At 40.7% G+C, this 26,074-nt stretch overlaps 2 protein-coding genes across 2 annotated transcripts; one reads left to right on the top strand and one right to left on the bottom strand.

The window, feature by feature from the left end:
- Positions 1–13,316: 13,316 nt before the first annotated feature.
- Positions 13,317–16,765, top strand: LOC4352329 (probable polyol transporter 6). Its single transcript, XM_015762713.2, has 3 exons — positions 13,317–13,882; positions 13,981–14,327; positions 15,402–16,765. Exons 1-3 carry the CDS (start codon positions 13,423–13,425, stop codon positions 16,440–16,442), a joined length of 1,848 nt encoding a protein of 615 aa, XP_015618199.2. The 5' UTR covers positions 13,317–13,422; the 3' UTR covers positions 16,443–16,765.
- A 1,669-nt stretch (positions 16,766–18,434) lies between these two features.
- On the bottom strand, positions 18,435–25,919 carry LOC4352328 (indole-3-pyruvate monooxygenase YUCCA1-like). The gene is made up of 4 exons (XM_015763780.3): positions 24,771–25,919; positions 22,942–23,190; positions 22,514–22,636; positions 18,435–18,886 (listed from the first exon to the last, which is right to left on the bottom strand). The coding sequence occupies exons 1-4, from the start codon at positions 25,512–25,514 to the stop codon at positions 18,656–18,658; spliced, it is 1,347 nt and encodes a 448-aa protein (XP_015619266.2). The 5' UTR covers positions 25,515–25,919; the 3' UTR covers positions 18,435–18,655.
- Positions 25,920–26,074: the final 155 nt, after the last annotated feature.

Genomic DNA, 26,074 nt, shown 5'->3' with positions numbered 1-26,074 from the left:
TCATCGTCTCCCTAGAGCTCACATTATGTCAAGCTGAAACGGAATTGCAAAACTTGTCATCAGTCTTCGTTGGCTATGCCTGCACTGGATAGCAGCTGCCCTGCTAGATCTACTGACAGACAGACCGTCTGACTGACAGGCCGTACGTATGTTGTGCAGAAGTCGGCAGGCACACATGCACTAGCTGTTCCTGCAGGTGGGTCCCGCTCTCTCGATCGCCACGGAGCAGAGCTTTACTTCCTCCGTTTTCGAAGATGTGACACCACAATTCTAAAGGCCCCTTTTGAAAGCTAGAAAAAAACGAAGGAATAGGAAAAACACAGGATTCTGACAGGAATTGAAGTGTAAAACAGAGGATTGCAAAACACAGGAAAAACACAAGAATGGTCGTTTGATTGGAGCGCGGGAAAAACGCAGGAATCGGATGAGAGAGATAACTCAAAGGAAATTTTCCAAGAGGTTGGAGCTCTTACTAAATTTCCTCCAAAATCCACATGCAATGTGCCATTCCATAGGAATTTCATATGATTTGAAAAACTTCAATCCTTTGAATCAAAGGGTCAAATAGAAAAATTTCCTATAGGATTTGAATCCTATGAAATTTCTACGTAAATCCTTTGATTCAAAGAGGCCCTAAGGGGGTGTTTGGGTCCCTTTCACCAAAAAAAAAAGTTCCTTATTTTTTTAGCGAGATTAGTCCCTCTCACCCAAACACCCTATAAGAGGGTGTTCTCTACGAGTGTAAAGTTTCGGCGTGTCACATCGGGTATTATATAAACTAGGAAGGTGGCCCGCGCGTATGCGCGGGCACATATATTATTGAAAGGTAAGATTTTTATTGTTTGTTAAAAAAATTATCACATAGATTAAGGGCAAACTAAAGTTCGGATACTGTTATTTTGTAATAATTTAAGGGTTCTATTTTTTTTGTTAAGGTATCTTAAAAGTCCATTCGCAAGCTTTTGAGTGGGAGATGGATTAAGTACTTACGACTTTTGAATCATATTTTTTTCTTAAGTAAATAGATTAAATCGTCTCGTGAAGGTGCATGATATAGTAAGAAAGGGAGGGAAGCATATTCATGGAGAAAAAGAAGAAAGGGAAAAATAAAAAAAAAGGGTGGGGAAGCGTAGGTACCCACGTACGTAGGTGCGTACCAAAGGTGGAGAGGTGGGACCTCGTAGTATTTAGTTTGTTCTAAGATCAATTTAATCTAATGGTTTATAATATTGGACCCATCGATTCAAGTGAAAATCAAGTAATAGATACTTTGCTTTTTTTCTTAGAATTTCTAATATTTTCTCTAATTTATTAGAGCACCACGTGACATCTTGAGGGCATTTTAAGAAATTTTAGTGGACTTACCACATGTAATTAGAATATTAAGATGTAATATATATATGTATGGGATGTATGTTCATATTCGTTTTAGCTTCGTCCATGTTTATATACATGTAGAGAAAAATTAAATATGTTGCTAGCAAGCCATTAGTTGTTTAATTAATAGCAATTAATTTTGACACCTATTTACAATTGGTCATAGTTGTTCTAACAGATTTATCTTACGACTTTGATTATGCGTTGATCACCAATTTACTTATCACCATGACTCGCATGAAAAAAATATGTACTTTAGGGGATAGGACAACTGAAATTGATGAATTATCTGATTTATGTGATAGCTATTTGAGATTATAAACGAATGAATTGACTTCTGAAAAGTTAAAAAGTTGTTTAAGAAAAGCACCATTTAGTAACTTGGAAAGCGTGGAGCGTGCAAACGAAAATTCAAAAGATGGAATCAGGGAAAAAATAGGGCCTTAAACTCCCTTATAACACTCTTATCCTAGTAAGAGTTCTGTTGATATTCGTTAATATTGTGCTCACAATTATAACATAATGATTTCTTTCAACTGTACGAACAAATAATACAAAATGCAAATACAACATAACACAATACATTATAATTATTATTTAATCAACTCTCGATTTCAGCTTAAACAGAGTTAAGTGTTCCACGGTACTTAATTCTTCTCTCGCTACATCACATCTTTAATTTTATTTTTATGCTATTAACAACAACGGTAGCGCTGCAGCGGTCGTGATCACCCAAGATGCCTCAAACACGACACTCTGTCACATGTGCGAAAGGCAAAGGTGCAGATGTGCATTGTGGAGTGGGCCAAAAAGAGAACTTTAGACATTATTAACAATAGATCCGATGATTTAAATAATGGGTCCACCGGTTTTAGTGTAAATGTAACTTAGTTAATATATATATATATATATATATATATATATATATATATATATATATATATATATATATATATATATATATATATTAAATTGTTAATTTAATGGGTACACAACATTATGGTGATGGTGTAGATTTTATTTTAAAACACTGAATTATTTGAGAATAATAATCCAAAGTAATAAAAAATAGATCCGATGATTTAAATAATGGGTCTATCTGTTTAAGTACATGTATATATTAGTTAATATAGATCTTAAATTGTTTATTTGATAGGTACACAATATAATATTGTGTAAGCTTTATTTTAAAATAGTGCATTATATGAAAATAATAGTATTTAGTAAATTATCTTACATTATTGATTTTAGAGCTAATTAACATATAATATGGTGTAAATTTTATTTTCAAAGTCTGCATAGCTAATTTAGTTACCTGTGTTTATAAAGAGTTATATGATGGTATTTTCTTTTTTTCTAAATTATTATTATTTAAACAAATATATATCAGATTGTATAAATGGAAAAAAGAAGAAAAAAAGGAAAAAAATGGAGGGAGGCGTACGAACAACAGGTCCACATGCATGTACGTACGTGACCTATACCTATGCACGCGGGAGAAAAAGGAGAGGTGGGACCCATATTATTTGGTTTGTTTTAAGATCAATTTTATCTAACGGTGTATAATATTGGACCCACTAATTTAAGTGAAAATCAAGGGTAGATGTTTTGCTTTTTTCTTAGAATTTCTAGGATTTTCTCTAATTTATTAGAGCGCCACGTGGCAACTTGAGAGCGTTTGTAGGAAGTTTAATGGACTTTTTAGTATATAATAGATTATCGTATGGGGTGTTCAGACACTAATAAAAAAATTAATTACTGTATCCGTCAGTAAATCGCGAGACAAATTTATTAAGCCTAATTAGTCCGTTATTAGCACATGTTTACTGTAGCACAACATGTCAAATCATAGAGCAATTAGGCTTAAAAGATTCGTCTCGCAAAGTAGTCACAATTTGTGCAATTAGTTACTTTTCTAGCCTATATTTAATACTTCACGCAGAAGTTCAAACTTTCGATGTGATAAGGTGTAAAATTTTGAGGTGAGATCTAAACAGGCCTTAAGATAGATCATATACCGAGTTACCCTCAGGCTTAATACTATTTATAGATTCGAATACAATTATTATTAAATTTTAAAACTTTTACTAATTATGAATAACATCTAAAATATTTATCTTAAAAATATGAAGACCATATATATGGATTAGTATTGAAAAATAATACTCCGACAAAATCATATATAGTCGCTCTGTTTCATATTATAAATTGTATTGATTTTTTCTAGTCAAACACAACTTTGATCAAATTTTTAGAAAAATATAAACACAAAACAAACATATTCTCGAAATGTATTCAATTTTATATATGTCTAATGAAACTAATTTAGTGTTGTAAATGGTACTAAATTTTTCTTCAAATTTGATAAAACCAAAAAAATTAAACTAAAAAGAAAGTAAAAACAAGTTACAATATGAAACAAAGGTAGTGTATTCTAATAAAAATAGTGGTCACAATTATTATTTTGGGACCGTATTATTTTCGGAGTACGCTTTATTTATTTTGACACGCGGCCAGCATAGTGTAGCGCATGGCACCACGTGCATGCAACGTGCAGTCAGGGCTATAGTACTCCTATATAGCTAGGGTCGTCACGGCCATGCGCAGTTACATTAGGCTTTGTTCAGGTCCTTTCAAACTTTCAAATTTTACGTCAAATGTATACGAAAAAAAATCAATAGCATACTTTGCATGTAAATTGCGAGACAAATCTTTTGAGCCTAATTACGCCATGAATTGACAATGTGGTGCTACAGTAAATATTTGCTAATGACGGATTAATTAGGCTTAATAGATTCGTTTCATAGTTTACAAACGAAATCTGTAATTTATTTTGTTATTAGTCTACGTTTAATACTTTAAATGTGTGTCCATATATGTCAAAAAAAATTTTATCAAAACAACTAAACACGGCCTTAGTTTCAATTTGCTTCCTGATCCAAGGGGAAGGCGATTTGGGTGGTATTCTTTTCTCTTTAATATGAACATTAAGTTTTTTACGTAAAACGAGGTAGTATTAACGTATGATTGATTGAGTTTTAATTATTATAAACTTGAAAAATATATTAATATGATATTTCAGAGCAACTTTTATATAGAAATTTTTCACACGAAACGTACCGTTTAGCAGTTTAAAAAGCGTGCCACGAAAATATTAATCTTAATCCAACTCTTGTTGAAGAAAAGAACGGACCCATGTCTCAATCTTATCAGTTCTCTGTATCCTCAAGATTGTATGCATAGTAGAGTTAGCATTGAGCTTGGCATCCTCGAGACACTTATGAGGGAACACACAATGGTTCCAGGTTACAATCTCTATAATTATTTTGGGTTACAATCCAAGACCCCGAATCCGAGTTAAAGATAGCTATCTTTAATCCCCGTGTAAAATAATCGGAACTAAAGATATATCTTTAGTCAATTGATAAAGATTCCCGGCCCCTTGATAGGTTCCTGACAGGTCCTATCAGAGGACCAACCAGGATCTTTAGTCCGGTTGGTAATATTAATTGGGACTAAAAATTATTTAAAAATCATTTAGTGTCTTTGTACTTTTTAACTGGGACAACAAATAATCTTGAACTAGACTATTGTGGTTCTCTGACCACCGAGCAAAGGTCGTTTCTAGATAACATCTCGATCGATCTTGTTTTGTCGGACAACGAGCAAGACAAAACGATATTCAATCTGCTCCAAGTCTTTCAGGCTTAATTTCAGTCAGTCAGTCAATTAGGGAATCAGATTTACAGGTTAAGCGATCCACAGTCCGAGTCAGCAACACATGGATACATATACGCCACGTACATACACGGCAAGCAGACAAAAAATTAAGCAGGAGTAGTACACTGCGTCTCTGCCTGTACACATACGTCGTACCATCCGCATGCTTTCAGGTAAGCAGTCAAGCTCAAAACCATCCGGACGACGACTTGCATCTATTTCAACTAGACGTGAATACGTCGTACCTGCAGAGCAGAGAGATTCCTTCCATGGCTTTCGATCGCTCTAGTCCAAATTAATTCATCGATTGCATTTGGCCAATACGATAATTAAACCGAATTTTACCGGCCTCATGTGTTCTTCCTTTAACCGATCATTCTATCCACACATACAGCTATTGTGTTGGAATCTGTATCCATTTTGTATCATGAACCCTAGCCACAAAAACCAATGGAAGATACAGACATGTTTGCTGGTTCAATTTAACTGCACATTTTGGCTTTCAGTTTTGGTTTCATGGATCTCAAAAAACTCTGGTTATTCTTTTTAGATAATGGGAATGGATATATAAAATAATTGGTCGTTAAAGAAATGGTTTGGTTTCAGGGTCTTCAGTTCGTAAGAACAAATTTTGTCTCTCTTATAAAACTGGATTTGTATAGATCTTTGGTTGAGAAATAAATGGTTCACTTTCAGCAACAATTCCATGCACCGTACCTCAATTATTTGATCTTCAGGGCTCATGCAGAAATATTACAGCTAGCAACATCAGCTGTAGGCTGTACTAATAACAATATCTGTATTTAACTCGATTACACTTTCAGATCGGCAGCAGAGTTGGACAGAGATCTCAAAGATAAATTGGATCTTGAAGGCATATCCCCTAGTGCATTTATGTTATGCCAACACACCAAATCAAAACCAAACACTGCAACTCGCATCACATTGCCATTTGCCAGCAACAAGCAAACAAACCAACGGATGCCTAACTAATTAAACTTGACCAAATTAATCACTGGGAGGCGATATATCATACATCAGACAGCTGCATCTTACCAAGACGCAACTCATGCATTATAATTAGCAGCCGTAGTACTAGGATCAGGTTTGGAAAGCAGTGCTCGATCCGTTTGATATTTTACTCACCTTTTTACGACACCAATTATAGTTTTTTGAATGCACGTGTTTGATGATCATTGTCCTCTTCTAACAACTATGCATTCAGAACAAAAATCATTGAAAAAACAATTATATGAAAATATTTGCCACGATCTATCAATACATGTCGATCGGATATTAAAACTATTTATATATTTAGGGATAAAAGAAGCTAGTACTACAGCAAGTAGTAACATACTCCTTCGTCTCAAAAACTAACCTCGTACCAAAATATGACACATTCTAATACAATAAATCTAAATATAAAATATGTCTATATTTTTTACTAATATGAGGTTGATTTTCTTTTTACTTAGGGAGTACTATACAATTTATATCTACCATAACCCACATTGATTAATAATCGTACACAATCAGGTCAGCATTCAGGCACCAAGCAGGTTTGCAGGTAGCTAGCACATGATTTGTAATTAGGCAGAAAATATCATACGACTAAGGGCATGTTTGATACAGCTGCTCCACCTCTTCTAGCGTTGGAACTCAGCCAAACAGTTTTAGCTCCACTAAAAATAAGAGCGGAGCTAGATAGAGCACTCTTACAAAATAAATTAGAGAGGTGGAGCTGGGTTTAGACAACTTCACAACTTCACTCTAGAATAAACTCCTTGAACCAAATTTAGAAGTTGGAGTGTACCAAACAAGCCCTAATTGAGTAACTGTGTGTCCTTAATTGGGTTGTATAATGGGCCAGATCAAACCTTTGAGGTTCTGCCAGGTTTCCCCTATCGTCTGCACAGAGGTTATTACCACCCGACGGTTATTACGGTAAATATACGGTAACAGTCAAAAACTGCGTGAATTTATCTCAAAAATTTAAATTCATATATTTTTTATTTATACGGTAAGGTCACTGTAACCGCATGGTAAGGCATGATATAAACATGCGAAAGAACAAAATCACTTGAAGAGAAAACACAACGTCACATTTAACAACAACAGAAAAACTACTATAATACTGTAATACTTCTATGTTTTATCTCCTTTTTTCAAAAAATTGAATTTGAATAAATTTTATCAAACCGTACCAATATTTTACCGTACTCTACAGTAAGCACAGTTACCGGTGGTTAGGAAAACCCTAGGTTTGGCTCGTGCCATTTAATCTTAACGAGCCAGTTCAGCTATGCTCATTAGTCTTAACAAGCTGAAAGGGTAAATTATCTCGGTTCACGAGCTAGTCCATTAAGCTTGTTAACAGACTTATCTCATTTATATAAATTTATAATTTTGAATTTACCAGTTTATCATACGTAACATAATAAGTAACAACATTACTTTGAAAGTAAACAAAGAACTAAGTAGTACAGTTGAAAACACTATAGTGACCTTCTGTACTAACGAGCTAAATAAGTATTACCTCTATTTCTTAATATATAACACAGTTAATTTTTTAATAAAGATTTCACCATTTGTTTTATTCAAAAATTTTATGTAAATATAAAAATATAAAACATGCTTAAACAATATTTGATGATAAATCAAGTCATAATAAAATAAATAATAATTATATATTTTCTTAATAAAACGAATGATCAAAAGATCTTAAAAGTTAATGGTGTTATATATATTAAGAAAAGGGGACAGAAGCTCATAAGCTCACTCTCGTTAAGATAGCAAGCGAAAAGCTGATCAGCTTGGCTCTTCGCCCACTGTAATAATTACTCCCTCTATTTTATATTATAAATTATTTGACTTTTTTTATCAAAGTTTTTTTTATGTTTGATTAAGTTTATAGAAAAAGTTAGCAACGTCTACAACACGAAATTACACGAAATTAGTACTAATAAATTTAACATTAAATATATTTGATAATATGTTTGTATGTATTAAAATTGTCAGTGTATTTTTCTACAAACTTAATCAAACTTAAATAAATTCTATAAAAAGATTAAATTACTTATACTCTAAAACGAAGGGAGTACTTCGTGTCGATTCGATTCGACCGTAAGCTCTATATGCTTTTCTTTCAGCCCTGCTGCAGTGCCGCTACATTCTTTTTTTAAAAAAAATAAATTGTCATGGCAGGGCCTAACCTCCAGAGCCTCTTGAGGATAGACACGGACGCGGCGAGGGCCATCCGCCATGAGAAATGCACGGACATATGACTAGATGAGCAGCTAGCGGGGGTTTCTGGTACCGGGACAAAAATGGCTCGATCGAGGCTGATCTGATTCAATGATTCTTCTCCACGAAATTGTAGGCCCAGTTGATCCACTTTTTTCAAACCTTTTTCGCTGGCTAGCTAGCCACAACGATTGTAGATCGAGTGGTGCATGCTGGATCTAGCTAGCTAGGTGTGGAGATTATAAGTACCACATATCCACATGGTATAGATATCTGACTGATTACAGGGGTATCTTATGCAGATAGAATATCTTTAGTAAAGGACTCGGTTGTTATATTAACTTGTGTATCAAGGAAACACTCGATAGTCATAGTCGGTTATGATTGTAATTTATCTTTACATACCTAGTCCGTAAGGAACATGGGTTGTATCTTATAATTCCGGCTCCTTCCCCTATATAAGGAGGGGTCTGGGTGCTGCTAGGGGTATAACTTTTCTGATCATACGATCAATAATACACTCGGCGGATCAATCCCCAGACAGGAGTAGGGTATTACTTCTCATCGAGAAGGCCTAAACCTATATAAACCTTGTGTCTCCTAACCCAGCCACCTCCTAACCCATCGACTTTTCTAGCTTGATAGCCACCCCTTTTAATATTGCCAACCCATCCACTTTTCCAGCTTGATAGCCACCTCCTAACCCATCGACTTTTCCAGCTTGATAGCCACCCCTTTTAGTATTGCCGAAATCTTGTGTCGACACTAGGATTAATTAATTCTGACAATAAAACTATGCACTTAGATGAGATGGGTATAATAAACGGTAAAACAGTAGAGATTTCTCTCTATCGATGGTTCATACTTATATATGTCGAGTTGTCGACATATATTTTATTAAAAAACTGCTAAATTTCTTAAAATATAGTTTGCATGGCCAAGTTTACGATATGAAAAGCAAATAAGCAAACATGAGTGAGCTAGTCCGACTCAATCATAACAAACTAGACAATATACACATTTAACGGAAACGTTGCTTAACATCTTACAAATGGACTTTTGCATCATCTTGAGATTCATCCACCAGCTTATCTTCCTCCTCTCCCTCTCCCTCTCTCTCTCTATCTTTAGTCTAACGTGTTGTCCCACTCCCCCTCTCATGCTCCCATGCACCTCTCAACGATGTCAAGAAGGCTCAAGGCCCGAAGCCGCTCTACCCTCATCGTCGACCTAGAAGCCTCGGCGTTGTCATGACCCGCCCATTTGGCTTGCCGCCGGGTTACCACCTCCTAATTAACCTCGTTCCGGTTTGCCCCCATATTGTCGACTCGGCAACTTGAGCACCATTGCCACCCACCCGTTCCACTATCCACCGCCGAGCCACCACCTTTCATAGCCATCCTTCTAAATCTTCCCTTCTCCCCACTCCAACCACGGACCTGAATCCCTAAAAACTTTAACTTGTCGGGTAGCCACCGATTGTTGGAGATGGAGGAGAAGGAACTGGACTCACGAATTAATCTTCAAGTATATTAGTTGGTTTCAAAATCTGTACGAAATCCCTCAATTTTTTGTCGAATGACATTCAGTAATTTCGATAATCAAATGTTAGGTAAGGACAAATATATGCTCATTGCGAATAACTATATGCTCACTGCGAATAAATACAAGCAAAGTCCAAACCACTAATATTAAGACGTATACTGTACATCATATCGAATGACACAGTACTTATGCACCCAAAACATAGATAGCAAACTCACCTATACGACAAAAATTAACAAATTTTGTTCCAAAACGATATAGGAGTAATTGGGAAGAAAAACATGCTAGATTTGTAAACAGCTATAACATGTGCTCTAATAATTAAGTTACTTTATACTCCCTCCATACCCACAAAACAAGTCGTTCTGGGCTCTTACCCGTTTTCACAAAACAAGTCGTCGTTCCTCAGCGGGGTTTAGTTTGGACGCGTATGCCCCTGACGCGAGAGCCGAGCAACGAGCGGCAAGGCAAGAAACGAGGCGACGTGATTAATGCCGCCTTAAGCTGAATGGACGTGATTAATGGCGCTCGATCTTTCCTCTTCGTCTCCCGCATGCAGCACACGCTCGTCGCTTGACGCTCGCACACGCTCACCGCTCGCACACGCGCGTCTCTCTTCCTCGCCGCCCGGCTATAGTTAGGGTTCAGAGCTTGGTCGCGCCATGGAGTACGTCGAGTCGCTGAAGTCCGTCGAGGTGCCGGACTCCGTCGACACCCTGGACATCGTCAACGCGCTGGACTCCATCGAGGGGCTAGAATCGGAGATGGCGTTGGACTCCGTCGAGGTGCCGGACTCTGTCAAGGTGGTGCTGGAGTCCGTCGAGGTGGCGCCGGACTCCGTCGAGGTGGTGCAATGTCCTCGCTGCGGCACATTCCATGCTGGCGGCGTCTTCGGAGAAGCATGCTTCCAAGCTCGCCGCCGTGCTCGCAAGTGTGCCCATTGTGGCCTTTTACATGAAGACTACGACCTCATAGCAAGGTTTTTGCATAACATGGAAAAGTTTGATTGTGAGTTATACATTCCTGATGTGGAGAAACTTCAAATGGATGGTGAAACCATACTTCTTCCTGAGCACGTTATCAAAAAGTTGGACGAGATCTACAGTATGAAGGAGTTGGAAGATGCAAAGATGAAGCAAGAACAGTAAGTTACATGTCTCATTCAGTCGACCTAACATACAAGCAAAAACTAATTTGCTGCTAATATTCTTGCTTCGGCTAGCATGCTGCAAAGACTAACATGCTTGCATCATCTAATATTCTACTTCTAATTTGTTGCAGGGAGACTAGCAATGCATTCAGCAAGCAAGGATGCTTCACATGAGATTTGCAATGGCAGTCGATCTTCTCTCTCTAGTTTTTCCTTTTGCATGTGAGGAATTTTGATCTTGTTGCCACCTTTTACTTTCATGGCTTCCTTCAAAACAGTTTGTAGTGTTACAAACATTCTGTTTGCTTTCCATGGAGAGTACTCTAAGAATGCCTGCAAAACATGTGTGGAATAAATCTTTAACCGAGTACTTTAATTGTTGAACAAAACAATGAAACAAGTGAACAATGGATCCATTTACCTGTTCCACGGCTGGAACTAGATCTTTTATTGTCTTTGCCTCCTTTTTTATTGAATTGCTTGAATAGCTCAAAAAAACCCCAAGTCTAGAATGTTAAAATCCGGAGAATTGGGTGGTTGACAAACTAGGCGAATGTCAAACCCTTCTTCCCTAGCAGCCTCACAAAAAACAGGATCATCCAATTTCAAATGGGAAGGTGCATTATCTTGTTGTATAAAAATTGGTTTGTTCACATCTTCTCTTGGCCATTTGTCTCGAATGGCAGGCAACACTTTGTTTACCATGAAATCTCTAATCACATCTCTTGTAATTGAAGTTATTGGCTTGATTACTAGTTCTCCACGAAGACGATTCTGACTACTTCTCACAGCATATTCATAAGTGACAAGTGGAAAACAACCAATTTTACCATCAAAAACACATTCTCCATTCCTAAACCTTGGCCAAGCACAAACACACAAGAACATGAGCCTAGGGATGTAATTCTTGTTCTTACAAGTGTGATGTGGTTCATCTTCCTCGGGTAGCAAGTAATACTTCTCAGATTTTTGAGAGAGGTAGAACCATTTTTCATCAATGAACACATAGTCAAAAAAATCCTTAAATCTTGGATCACCAACCAAACTTTGATCAATCATGTCAACACACCACTTCAACCTAGTCTTCTTGTTAGCATCTGTGAGGTATGGTTTGATGCTATTAGAGTGCCGTCTAAGCAAACCTTTTTTTAAATACCTTTGTATCCTAGATTTAGAAATACCAAGTTTACTAGACACATCTTCTATGGTCATTTTTTACTTGAGAGGAATGTTGCGCAATTGTTCCAAATCAAGAGGGATTGCCTTACGACCAGATCTACCCTTCTTGTGACTAGCAACCACAACCGGAATGTTATGAGCAAGTTAGATTTTACCTCGCTTCCATAAGCGCTGAACTGATCGAATGCGCACTCCAAATTGATCAGCAACCCTTCTTGTATCTTTCTTGCCTAGTTTCCCATTCTTGTTGTCATTCAACAATGCTTGGTACACTTGTTTTGTGACTTCTTCTGTCATGTCCTTCCTTCGATGCTGTCCTTCAACAGGAGCTTGGTTCTGTACAGCATGTTCTAGTCAAACAAAAAAAACAAGCACATTCAAAAAAAATAGCCACTGCTTTAATAAAAAAATGAAAATGGAAAGAACAAACTGATATCAAGATTACCAGCGTGGTTTTGTAAAAAATCTAAATCAACTACACCAAATTCATCTAGTGGCATGTTCAAATCAAATCCTGTCGGAAAAAGGAAAGAAAAAACTTAGAAATAGAAACTTAGTTGATGTCGTTGCTGTGAATATAAAAAAAAAAGGAAAGAACAAACACATTACCATTAACGTTGTGATCCTCCAATATTGGCTCGTTGAGATGGAAGGGAACATTGCCGTCCTCATCTTCTTCTAGGCGGACATTCAAATCAAAGCCAGCAACAGCTGGAACAGCCATTGCATGTAGTAGATGGAAACTCTCGCGGACAGAAAGTGAGCAGGTTAAGCACAGTAATGGAAAGAGAAGAAGCCATTTAAATAGGCATGGTGAAACTGAAACGGCATCTACTCGTGAAAAGAACGAAAAATACGTGCCCAAACGAAAAATACGCGCCAAAAAACACCCGCGAGAGCGCCATGCAAAATCAGAAAAAAAACGGAGTGCCCAGACGAAAAAACGAAAAATACGCGCCCAAAAATACGCACACAAGCGCCATGCAAAATCAGAAAAAAAAAAATAATGAGCCCACCAAGTATCAAACCCAAGCACTCAACCTTTAAACCTCGCTGCACTAGCCATTTGAGCTCTGTTTGCTTCTCAAATAAATGCACCCGCACCCTTATTTAATAGGGGCAGACATGGAAGAATAGCCTCAAATTAATCACTCCTTAGTAAGTACAATCTTTGACCTAAACGACTTGTTTCGACTTATTTTGTGGGTATGGAGGGAGTACGAGAGAAGGAGGCTGTAACTACTAATTACTTACGAAAAAAACACACAAAAACAGGCTGTTGCAGCCTCACATTTATTGGATCCATCCGCCTCAAACCAGCCGCAGAGGTCCACGTTTCCTCGCCGCGCCGCGCCACGCCACGCCACGCCGCGCGCTCTCCTCGCCTCGCCCTCGCGTGTCGCGCGCTCTCCTCGCCTCGCCCTCGCGTGTCGCGCGCTCGCTTCATAAGCACCACCACCCCCCAGCCGCGCTCGCCGGCGCGCGCCCACCTAGCTTCACCAACCCACCCAGCCATGAAGAATGACGACGACGTCGAGTCGCCGCTCCTCGCCGCCGCCGCCGACGCCGACCACCACGACGTCGACAACAGCCACCCCGCCGCCGGCTCCTCCTTCGCCCTCGCCTGCGCCGTCGCCGCCTCCCTCACCTCCATCATCTACGGCTACAGTAATCTACCCAAATCCCAAATCGATCCGCTCGCCGCCGCCGCGCCGCCATGGCCGCTTATTGCTAAGGTTTTCCTCTTCTTTTTGGTACGCGCACAGATCGGGGCGTGATGAGCGGGGCGCAGAAGTTCGTGCAGCTGGACCTGGGCGTGAGCGACGCGGAGATCGAGGTGCTCATCGGGGCGACGAGCATCTACTCCCTCGTCGGCTCGCTGGCGGCGGGGTGGGCGTGCGACCGCGCGGGGCGCCGCCGCACCATCGCGCTGTCGGCGGCCATGTTCCTCGCCGGCTCCGCCGCCACCGCCGCGGCGAGCGGCTACGCCGCGCTCATGGCCGGCCAGCTCGTCGCCGGCGTCGCCTGCGGGTTCGGCCTCGTCGTGGCGCCCGTCTACATCGCCGAGATCGCGCCGCCGTCGTCGCGCGGCTTCCTCGCCTCCATCCCCGAGGTGCGTTGTGGCACGTGTGTTTTTTTTTTTTTTTTGCATGTTGCTAACTAATTACTTCTTTCTCCGCATGCCTAATCCCTAATTAGGGAGTACTAATCAATCTTCTAAAATTAAGTTCAATTAAACTTCTTCTCCACATGACTAATTGCTCATTAGGAAGTAAATATACTTAGTAATCTCTAATTATCAGATCAAGTTCAGTTGATACACTAACTATTGTGGTTTCGATCGAGAGATCAAGAAATACGTAGGGTTAATTACCCGAGAAAGAGAAAGAGGTTAGGTTTAGTGTTATTAATATGTGATTAGATAGATACTTAGCTGAGCCACGTCAAGCTGAGGCATCCTAATCTAAAATGGATTAATTAAAACGAAATCAAATCGATCTTCTCTGCTTAACAATATATTCTAGTACGAGATTTGTTGGGACCTGAGGGGCACATGCATGAACACGCCGGAAATTTAATGCTTTTTAATGAGATTTTACCGTGGCAATTATGCATGGTTCAAAATTAAATTAGATTGTACTGGCATAAAGTGTAATTTATCTGGCTGTGAATGAGTCCACTAAACTGAATTTAACTTTAATTAAGCATAGAAATACGAGTTCAATTCCTCTACGTATTTTGTCACGCATTTGATACATTATCCTTTCCTTATTATAATGTCAATAAAATTTGGTTGGAAATTTATAAATGTTGATTTATACGTATCATTTTAGACAATAGTAGTACTCTTCTGTTTCATATTATAACTCATTTCATCTTTATCTTTTTCCTAGTTAAATTTTATTAAGTTTAATCAAGTTTATAAAAAATTTAGCAACATCTAAAATATCAACTTATTTTTGTTAAAATCTAACATTGAATATATTAATATGTTTGTTTTGTGTTAAATATACAACTATATTCTTTTATAAATTTGATCTAAGTTAACAAAATTTAACTAAGAAAAAGTTCAAAACAGTTCAAATGACTTATAATATAAAACGAATGGAGTAAAATTTTGCGAAATGGGTTGTTTTGAGTGAAATTGATGCTGAGCTGAGCTTTGTGTTGATGGCTGCCACGTCAGATCGCCGGCAACTCCGGCATCCTGCTGAGCTACATCGCCGACTTCGCGCTCGCCGGCCTCCCCATGTCGCTCAACTGGCGCCTCATGATCGGCATCGGCGCCGTCCCGCCGCTCTTCCTCGCCGCCGCCGCGCTGCTCGCCATGCCGGAGACGCCGCGCTGGCTCGTCCTGCACGGCCACCACGACGACGCGCGCCAGGTGCTCGTCCGCACCACCGGCGGCGACGCCGCCCTCGCCGAGCGCCGCCTCCAGGAGATCGTGTCGTCCGTCAAGGAGAGCGCGACGAAGCAGCAGCTGTCCTCCGCCGCCGCCGCCGGCGGCGGCGGTGCGTCAACGGGCGTGTGGCGCGACATCCTGGTCCGGCCGACGCCGGCGGTGCGGCGCGTGCTGTTCGCCATCCTCGGCCTGCAGTTCTTCCAGCAGGCGTCGGGCGTGGCGGCGATGGTGCTGTACGCGCCGCGGGTGTTCAACCACGTCGGCGTGACGTCGGAGCGCGCGGTGCTCGGCGCCACCGTCCTCCTCGGCGCCACCAAGACCGCCTCCATCGTCGTGCCGCTCTTCCTCGCCGACCGCCTCGGCCGCCGCCCGATGCTGCTCTCCAGCGCGGGCGGCATGGCCGTGTCGCTCCTCGTCCTCGGCTTCTCCCTGCGCGTGTCGTCGTCTTCCGGCTCCGGCTCCGAGTGGTGGGCGGCGGCGACGAGCGTGGCGGCGGCGGCGGCGTTCATGGCGACGTTCTCGCTGGGGTTCGGGCCGGTGATATGGATGTACGGGTCGGAGATCCTGCCGCTGCGGCTGCGGGCGCAGGGCACGGGAATCGGGACGGCGGCGAACCGGGTGATGAGCGCGGCGGTGGGGATGAGCTTCATCTCGCTGTACGAGGCGGCGGGCATGGCCGGCACGTTCTACCTCTTCGCGGCGTGCTCCGCGGCGGCGTGGGTGTTCGTCTACGCCTGCCTCCCGGAGACCAAGGGGAGGAGCCTCGAGGAGATGGAGGCGCTCTTCGACGCCGCCCACCCATCCTCGCCGCCGCCGGCGTCGTGATCGATCACGCGCGCGCGGGAAGACGAGGTTTTGTGTGGTCGTCGCCCTCCTCGCCGGCGACGGCGCCGCCGGCGTCGTCGTGATCGGGAAAAAGGTTGTAAAATGTGGGATAGGGTGTGGTAAATTGGTAATTAATTAAGGAATGCAGTAAGCAGGATGGGTAAATGTTAATTTGTTGGTGTGTAATATAATTTTTATGGCAAGGTCACCACCAAGATCATCAGCCAATGTTTGTAATGCTCTCCATGAAACGATAGGGATTACAGTCCAATTTTGTCTCTTCAAGCATACTATACAATATTTCCATCTTTTAGGTCGGTCAATTATGATTGAAACTCACATCTCATCAGGAGACATCACTAGATACAATGTCTATCTCCATCATCATTGCATGGCCTTTGTTTAATCATTCACCATCATCATATCCCACCTTTGTCACAATCCACACTGGTTTCATCGTCGTTCAAAAAAAATTCACATTGGTTTCATTCGTGACAACTTGTATTTTAATCATGGTTAAGTCATAACACATTCTTTGTCTTCACTCTTGAGCTTCTCTTTTTCTCTGATTTAATTAGCCCAACTGTCAAATCAATGTTGTTTGAGTTACAATTCTCTTCTCTGCTTGGCCCCAAGTGTCAAATCAAGGTTGTCTTAATCTAATCTAACCCTCTAATGTTCTTTCAGTCACAAGATCACGATACCTGGTTTTATCCTGTCACGGCATTTGACAAGACGCAAACAAGTACTCCGACGGCTTGTTTGATAATTCCTGGGAAAAGGATTAGAAGTTTACACGAGAAAATTGATAGTGAGATTAAGATATGAATTTAATTTTTAAATTCCACTAGTTTTGTAGATATGGTGGAAATTGATAGGAAGTTTAGTCAGAGATTAGGTCATTAATGAAAATGAATGGTTGAGATTTGTTTAGGCAGAGTAGAGTAGGAATCCTCTCCCAATTATCATCCCCTACCCAGATATTGAAAACGAAGGAGTTCCTTCCTTAATTTCTATCCCACTAAAATTCTCATGACTCCCAACCAAACAAAATAATTAATAGTCTAATCTTTCTAAACTCCCAATCCCTACTTAAAAACTTCCCCCAATCAAACGGACTGTAAAAACTATTGCTGCTGGCTCCTGCAATTGGGCCTACCAAGGCCCAACTCAATAGATACGGCCCAGCCAAGTCCATCATGTACAAATTCTGCAGGAGAGTCTATTTTTTCCTCCCTAATTTCTTGCTCTTGATTGAATCGCGTTCCTCAACCATAAAACCAGGTATAACACCTCCCACATATTCCAAAACTGGTGCAAACCGGCCACCGGATAGGGACTCTACTTGCTCTGCCCAGACTACTACTTCTCCATCGCCCTAGGGGGACGATCGGTCGCCTCCTCCTGTGGGCTTCTCCAGCTACTCTGGGAGATGAAGTCGATTTTACACCTGTATTCAAATATGATGGATGTGTTATATCTGGTTTTACTGTTGAGAAAAGTGATTTAATCGGAAGCAAGAGTTGAGGGAGGTAAAATAGATTAATTCCTTCTCCAAGATCCAGCAGCCCAGAAGACAAATTCACCTCTCTAGCCTATTCTTCTCATTTCCTCGTGTCTCTGTCTGAAACTCTGAATGCTGCACTGCGCTGTTCCCTGAGCTACCCTGTTCTGACGCTGCACCCACTCAGATTTAGTTCTTCCAGCACCGAATGGTTAACCTCTGGTTTCCAAATCCAAGGATCCAACAGCACTGTCATTCTTGCTTACTACTGCTACATGAAACTGGCATTGGACAGGGTGCTGGTCAAAGCCTTTGCCTGAATGGCTGAATCTGTATGTTCTTCAGAGTAGTTCAGAGTTCAGAACAGCAGAGTACATTTCAGCAAGGCAGAGGCTTCTGTTTATTTTCACCATTGTCAATGGAAGCTTCAGGCCAGGATTACTCACCAAGATCCTCAGACTTCAAAGTTCTCCTTGGATGCATAATACTAGTAGTATATAAATATTATATATTGACACATAACATATTATATATATATTTGGCATACATATGTACACACACATGCACATACGCACTTCGATGATTGATCTCATTCTCGACCAGCAGACGCTCAGACATGTACATTTCTCCCAACACAGCGACGACAGAACAAAAAAAAAAAGAACAAGAAAATCTTACGATGCTAATTATAAGACACATATATATATAATTAATTAGCTATGTATGTCTCATGGTGGTCGGCGTCGGCGGCGGCAGTAGGGCCGGCGAGGGACTTGGTCCAGCGGCGGGCGATGTCGGCGGCGATCATGGCGGCGTCGTAGGAGGTGCCCTGGAGGCCCCTCTTGGTGAATCCGGTGGCGTAGAGGCCGTTCTTCCCCCTCCAGCTGTGCGGGAACGCCTTCCTCGGGAACCCGTCGCTCTCGCTGAAGAACTCCTCCTCCTATGTACATAGTTATACATTGTTATATTTTAGGACGGTGAGAGTAACGATTTTAATTTATGCTGTTGATTACAAACTGAATTAGTCCTGATTAATTTGGATAGATATATGCAAAATGTAGCAGCCACTGCAGCGGTAGTACTGTAGACAATCTCCATCCATCGGATATATTTGTGTTTATCAATGAAATGTGGGCATCGATATATTGGATCATTTCATTCAAATTTATATTCGAAGTATTTTGCAAGGGATTATTTTTGTTCCTTCAGATGTATACATTAATTACATGTTTTAAGTAGTTGTAGTGTTGTATATATACTTCTACTTCTCAATACTTGATTTGAAAGAATAGTAAAACAAAATATGCCACATAGTTTTGTAGGAGTAATTGGTGCTCCATCTGGATTCTATTTTGCCTGATGGAGAAACTTTGGGCTCCTTCGTTAGTACAGCATGGTCTCAAAAGGCAAAGAACCTGTACTAATGCACATATTTATCCTTATTTCATCATGCAAGGGTATAGGTACTACATACCAAATTCAAGGAAAGGCAAGCAGGCAATATCACTAAAATAATGGAAACTCCAAGTCATAATATGTGTGTACATTCTGGTTACTGCAAGGTTAATTCCAAGTTAATTTGGGATTTTACTAGCATGCGGTTGAGCTACCGTTGATAAGCCATAGAAAAATCAGCAGTTTAAAATGATAATACTAGAAACTAAACTACGATGGAAAAAAAACCCCTAAAATCAACTCTAACAAAATGCAAATTTTGGCCAGCACGCTGATAAGTCAAAAAGCATATTTTCATTAGGTATATCCTAGATTTCAAATGCCTAAATATCTGTAAGTTTTCAAAGATTTCAATCACTTGGGACCTTGATAACCTCAATTAAAATTCTACACATTTATATCAATCTATCATTTTGATTGTGAATATATGAATTTATCATATATTTTTTTGGTTTGGAGCAGGTGTAGGTATATTTTTTTACGTCAACAACTAGCACATATGGACCTGCCAACACATCCTAGTGAGCTCCATAAGTACCAAATGTTGTGAAGAACCGGCCGAATGTACTTCTTAACCGACATATATGAGCCTTCCAATGCACCCTAGGTTTCATATGTGTCGGTTCTTAATTATATTAGAACCGCCCATATATGCTCACATATGTATCGGTTCTATAACTGGCAATAGTAACCATTATCGGTAAGTGTCGCTTTGTTGGATTCATAACACGGCACCTGTGGCGTTCCTAGCCAGCACGAATTAGTTTTATGTGCTAGTGTATTTTTTTCTTAGTGGAGTACAATTTAACAAATCTAGATAGTAACTTGTAATAGATGACTTTTATCAGATAGCTAGGGGATATGAGGTAATTAGAGCAATGCTCCTAGACCAGAATTAAATGAGTGGTTCATATGACTGCAATGTTCCTTACAAGGTCCCTGTGATATACGGCACACTATCATCGATTGATAAAGCCAGGACAATAATCATTGTTCCTTTTGCAAGATGCAAAAAAGAACAAAAACTAGCTAGGTGCATATATATATGTTGATGTCTTTCCTAACCAATGATTACCAGCTGAAAACGAAGCACAGAATCTGGTGGACCAATATAGGCAAGAAAAGAGAACAACACAAACTGTTCTAGCTTAGCTAGAATCCATCACATTTTGCTCAATTGAAAGAGCTAAAACAGTGATGCATGCATGCAATAGCATGTAGACACACTGTTGATCAGATCAGCTCCAGTGCATGCCAAACACACACTTGAGATCATCAAAATCTGGGTTAGACAGATGGGAGCCATCAAGCAAGCCATCAAGATGGGCCACCCTACAAAAGGTAGAGTGGGCATGCATATGCAGATGCAGCAGGAGTACAATGCAATGCATTACTGTTGGGGTGTACTGGCAGCTGCACTTGCCATGCACATGATCAACAAATGGGTCCTTACCAAATCATTATGGGCCAGCATGTGCATCACCTAACTCAGAGGAAATGAACAGAAGAAAGAAAAAAAAACTCAAACTCACATGGTATATATTTATATATATGTGATGTTATGATGAGGTGTGGTTTTGTTTTTGGCAAGAATTTAATCTTCCTTTCACTGCCCACAGAGTTGCAGTTTCCTCTCTAGCTATACTCCCACTTGAAGGTGCATGCAGAGATGTGTGCTGGCTGTGCACTTCAATGGCTAGCTAGCTATACCTAGTTAATTGCTACCATGTTTATGACATGCTGCTTAACTGCCATGTGATCAATAATTCTCTTTGTGGCTAATGGTTCTTCCAAGACCATAAAATTGTCTCTTTAGCATGAAAAACATGAAAACAAATTGTGAAACACTATATGAGTATTATTATATATTTGGAAGTTTGCATATATGTATAAATCTTCATTTCTCTAAACTATCTTGCATGATGCAAAGCAATTAGGCATGCATGCTTTGTTTGAGAATGGAACAAAAGTATAAAACACATCCATGAAAACCATTTCTATTTTTCTTCTTTTTGCATATATGCCTAGTCGCTATTGCATATGGTCCAAATCAATGCCAACATATATATACATGGGCTCCACTGTCGGACCATCTCACACAGCACCAACAACAACACAACAACAAACAAAATACATACATATACATACACATATGAGATTGAGAGGAACATGCAAGAGCTAGCTAGAGCTAAGAGCCGCCCATGCATCCCAATCCTCAATCAATTAGCTAGCTATATAGCTATAGTTCTCACGATCAAAACATTGACAAGCTGACATGACAACCCTACCCTAGACATGTCCATGTCTACATACACTCAATGATATATACGTATCAAGATACAAATGGGAAGTACAAGACTAGTAACTATCATCTCGATCGCGCGCACGCGCACACACATGCGCGAACTGAAAAGACATATATGTCCTCTCCTATATCTACCTAGATCAATTATTTTTCACCTTAGAATCTAAAGATCGAGGTGACAACTATGGTTCATTCCTATCTTTGAAGCAAAATTGGCTATTGATTGTCATTTTTTGGATGAATTTCCATGTCTCCATCTAGGAGGGATATCACCCCCTTCTTAGTATCATTGTCATTGCCCATGCCTAGCTATCTAATACCTTGATTAGGGTGGCATAGACCATATGTATACAAGCATAGGGTCAATCTCTGATGTGAAAGTGTACAGTGCATATATATTGCTTTGTGATTTCCATGATCTATATATATGTACTCCCCATGCATCATATATAAATAAAACATAAGTCAGTCAATCACTCAATCATTCATGCATGCATGCTGCCCATCAATTTTATGTGCGTCAATCCAATCAAAATATTTTACTAGATAAACTAATGTTCAAAGTTTTTTACAACTTAAATATAAAACATCTCTAATAGATGTTTATTGACCAGAGCGACCATGTACATATGTCCCGTGTATTGAATTTATGCACGACGAAAAACATATCTCTATGTTCGCAGTATTATTTCGCTAAATTTGTGAATCCCTTTGTAGCATCATTCGCAACATAGTTATGTGCCATCTAAATTAAAGGATGCCGAGAAAAACTGGTGGAACATAAAGAATTTAGGTGTGCATGCGTACCTTGAGCCATGATGGCACATTGCTTTTGTATCCAGTGGCAAAGATGACGGCATCAAAGTCCTCCCTACAGCCATTCACGAATTCGACCCCATCCTCTGTGAAGCAGTGTATTGCTGGGACCACCTGCAGAGAGAATCTCATTCTAGATTCACTTGGTAGGACATTGCACTACATCATTAAACAACATATAGTACACTGACCTACATCACTGCAAGACAAAAAATCTTTCTTTACTTCATGTTTGTTGTACAAATGGTTGGGTGTTTATACTATATAGCTTCTCTTGTTAATTCCATCATGTGATCTGTTCAGTTTTTAGTTATTTAGTTTGTTCTTTTAGTGAATTATATTGTTAGTTGAGCTTGCATGATCATTGGGTGGGAGGGGGGGGGGGGAGGGATTTGTATATAATGAGTTGTATAATTTACCTTTATTTCGCCGTTCTTGATCTTTTTAAGAGCGCCGATGTCAAGCACCGGTGTTTTCCCGGTAGAGCACTTGATCTGGAGTGGACCAATCTTAGGTCGTCGGAGGCCGTATTTCTCAATGTTTCCAAGGATCAATCTCGAGAAAATGAGTAGTAAAGCATCAACCCATTTTATGGGAAACCACTTGAGAAGGAACACTGAGAGGCCAAATGTTGAGATGCCCAGAATCTCCCTAGGCAGAACATGAATCTGCAAATTTACCCACAAAAAATGTTGAATAATTAAGGATACACATATATTGAAATCCATAGTACAAAAGGCGGCCTAAACTCTTAGCTAGTATGTATATATGGTGAAAACTATATATTGGTTTTTCTATATTTTATTCATTCACAACATATCAATATTTCAGGGATGAAATTAATTTGTCCAATGCATTGCTACTTTAAATTTAATTAGATCATGTAATTTTGACTCACTCAACACTACTCTACTTACCCAATCTCGTATAGTGATCAATAATATTATTAACATCATCTCTTGCTTTCACTATAAGAAAAGGGAAGGAAAATTCATGAACATTCATGCTAGCCACTGTATATAATCTAGTTTCTCGAGCATTCTAGCTCAAATTCTGATTTTTTTTCTTTTCTTTTCCCCTGTCACTGTTGTTGTAATTTTCCCTTGTTCTTTCTCTGTCTCCCCTGTGCGGTGTGCAAGATAAGGAAAGGGAAGTCTACGGGGCAATGTGGCACCACATCAGTGCGTATTTCTATGTAACAGCAAGCTACAATTGCAAGTAGCACAAACATATGATGCACACAAGCATGTATGTATGATAAGAAATTTTGTGAGAATGAAAAAAAAAATCTCTCAATGTTTACTAAATTTTGCTACAAGCAACTGTCATTCATATGAATTTTCCAGAAAATGATATATTATGGTTTTTCTGCTATGAAAGTGACAACGATTCTTTATAGAAGGGAGGCAAAAAGGAAAGACACGTGGCGCGACGGAATAAATTGACCACACAGAATTACACAGAATTACATCCTGGGAACTGAAAATGCTAGATTTGCTCTGTGGTGCCCCTAAAACGAGAAAATAAATTGCAAAAGTGTATTTTGGTAGATATACCTAATTTATTTGAAGTTTTGGTTCCAAAACTTCTACAGTATATGGCCTCAATACTAACATAAGAAAACATGGACTCTCTATTTAGAAAGCTGGCTGTTGCTTTGGAGGGAAAAATGCGATGACGATGTATTTTCTTTTATATTTTGTGATTATATGGTCTTTTATTTTCTTAATTTGTCTTCTAGCACGCTTCGACTACTCCAAGCAATAATTTCGACCTCTATACGAAATATAGCTTTAAATTAGCTTTTAGACAGTTTAGACAGTAAAAAATTTGAAACTAGCAGTCCAGTACAAAATTTTAGGGAAACTTGGCAAACTTTTCAAGTAAATTTTCTGAAGCTAAACAGTTACTCCAGTTACTCCCCTCCAGGTTAATAATAGGGCACTTGGTATTAAAAAGCAACTTTGACCACTGTTCTATATTATCAAAAAATATATATATGATTTTATTGAAGTACTTTTTAAACATATATATGGCTTTCATATTTCTAAGACAAATATTATACAGAATAGAAATTATTCATAGTCAAATGTTTTAAAAAATTTGACCCAACCCTCATACAAAACGACAAGTTTTACAAGGAGTAATTAATAAGTTTGTACTACTAAGTTAATTTGTGAGTGCAACAATAATTAATTACGCAACAACTTAACAGTAGCAAACACGTGCGCAACGTAAAAGTATACACCTTGTCCCTGACGACCATGGAGGTGGCGGCGCCATTGTTGCAGAGGTCGAGGCTGACCTCCATGCCGGAGTTGCCGCAGCCGACGACGAGCACCTTCTTCCCGGCGAACTCGTCCCCTCTCTTGTAGCTGCTGGTGTGCATCACGGCGCCGCGGTAGGCGCCCACGCCCTCCGCCGGCCACGCCGCCACCGCGTTCTCGCCGGTGGCCACCACCAGCCACCGCGACAGGAACTCCGTCTCGCCTCCGGCGCCTCCGCCGCCGGCCTCGTCGACGGCGGCGACGCGCCAGAAGCCGATGGCGGCGTCGTAGGAGGCGGCGCGGACGCGGGACCCGAGGCGGGGCTCGACGGCGAAGGCGCGGGCGTAGGCGTCGAGGTAGGCGACGAACTGGTCCCGCGTCGGGTACGGCGGCGTCCCCGGCGGGAACGGCGGCGCGAGGGGGAGCTCGCAGAAGCCGCGCGGGAGGTGGAGGCGGAGGCGCTCGTAGGTGCGCTCCCGCCACGACGCCGCCACGGTGGCGTCCTTGTCGAGCACCAGCGACGGCACCCCGCGCGCCTTCAGGCACGCCGCCGTCGCCAGCCCCGACGGCCCCGCCCCCACGATCACCGGCCCCGGCACCCACACCTGCCTCGCCGCCGCCGCCGCCGCCGCCCCACCACCACCACCACCGTCTCCATCTCCGGCGCCGCCGCCGTGAAACAGCCTCTCGCCGCCGCCGCCGCCATCTTGTTGCGAGGTTGGCATGGCGAAATCACAGAAACTCAAACACAAACACACACAAGCTGGTGATAAGCTCTTGCGAGCTTAGCTAGCTACTATAGCTACAGCCGTCTACACCCTAGACCCTATATATACTGACAAATATACATGTATTTTTCGATAAATACATATAAATATATATATGTATATAAACATTTATGGATGTATGTATAGATATAAATGTCTACACATGCATATGCATGGGCCTACATATGCTATACGTAGGTGCGGCGTATGTATGTACGTATTTCGTGTTCATATATATATGGTGCAATTGTGAGAGTATATGTTTAGGTAGGTTAGCAATGTGTATACCAAAATATAGTAGATGGATGGGTAGAGATCGATCGAGAGAGATGGGGGTTATGGACGTAGGTAAGGGTTAAGCGTGAGGGAGGGGCATGGGCTTATGATTGGAGACGATGTTCGATGATCATGGATGGAATTGATGGATCGATCGAAGGATGATCTCTGTGAAATGGTTGAAAGAAGTTGTGGAGTGATGAAATTAATATTAGGGAGTACGGCATGCATGCCAAGAGACG

The sequence above is a fragment of the Oryza sativa genome, chromosome 12, assembly GCF_034140825.1.
Source record: "Oryza sativa Japonica Group chromosome 12, ASM3414082v1".
Lineage (NCBI taxonomy): Eukaryota > Viridiplantae > Streptophyta > Magnoliopsida > Poales > Poaceae > Oryza > Oryza sativa.
The sequence above is the reverse complement of the archived record's forward strand: the minus strand, read 5'-3'. Positions and strand labels throughout refer to the sequence as shown.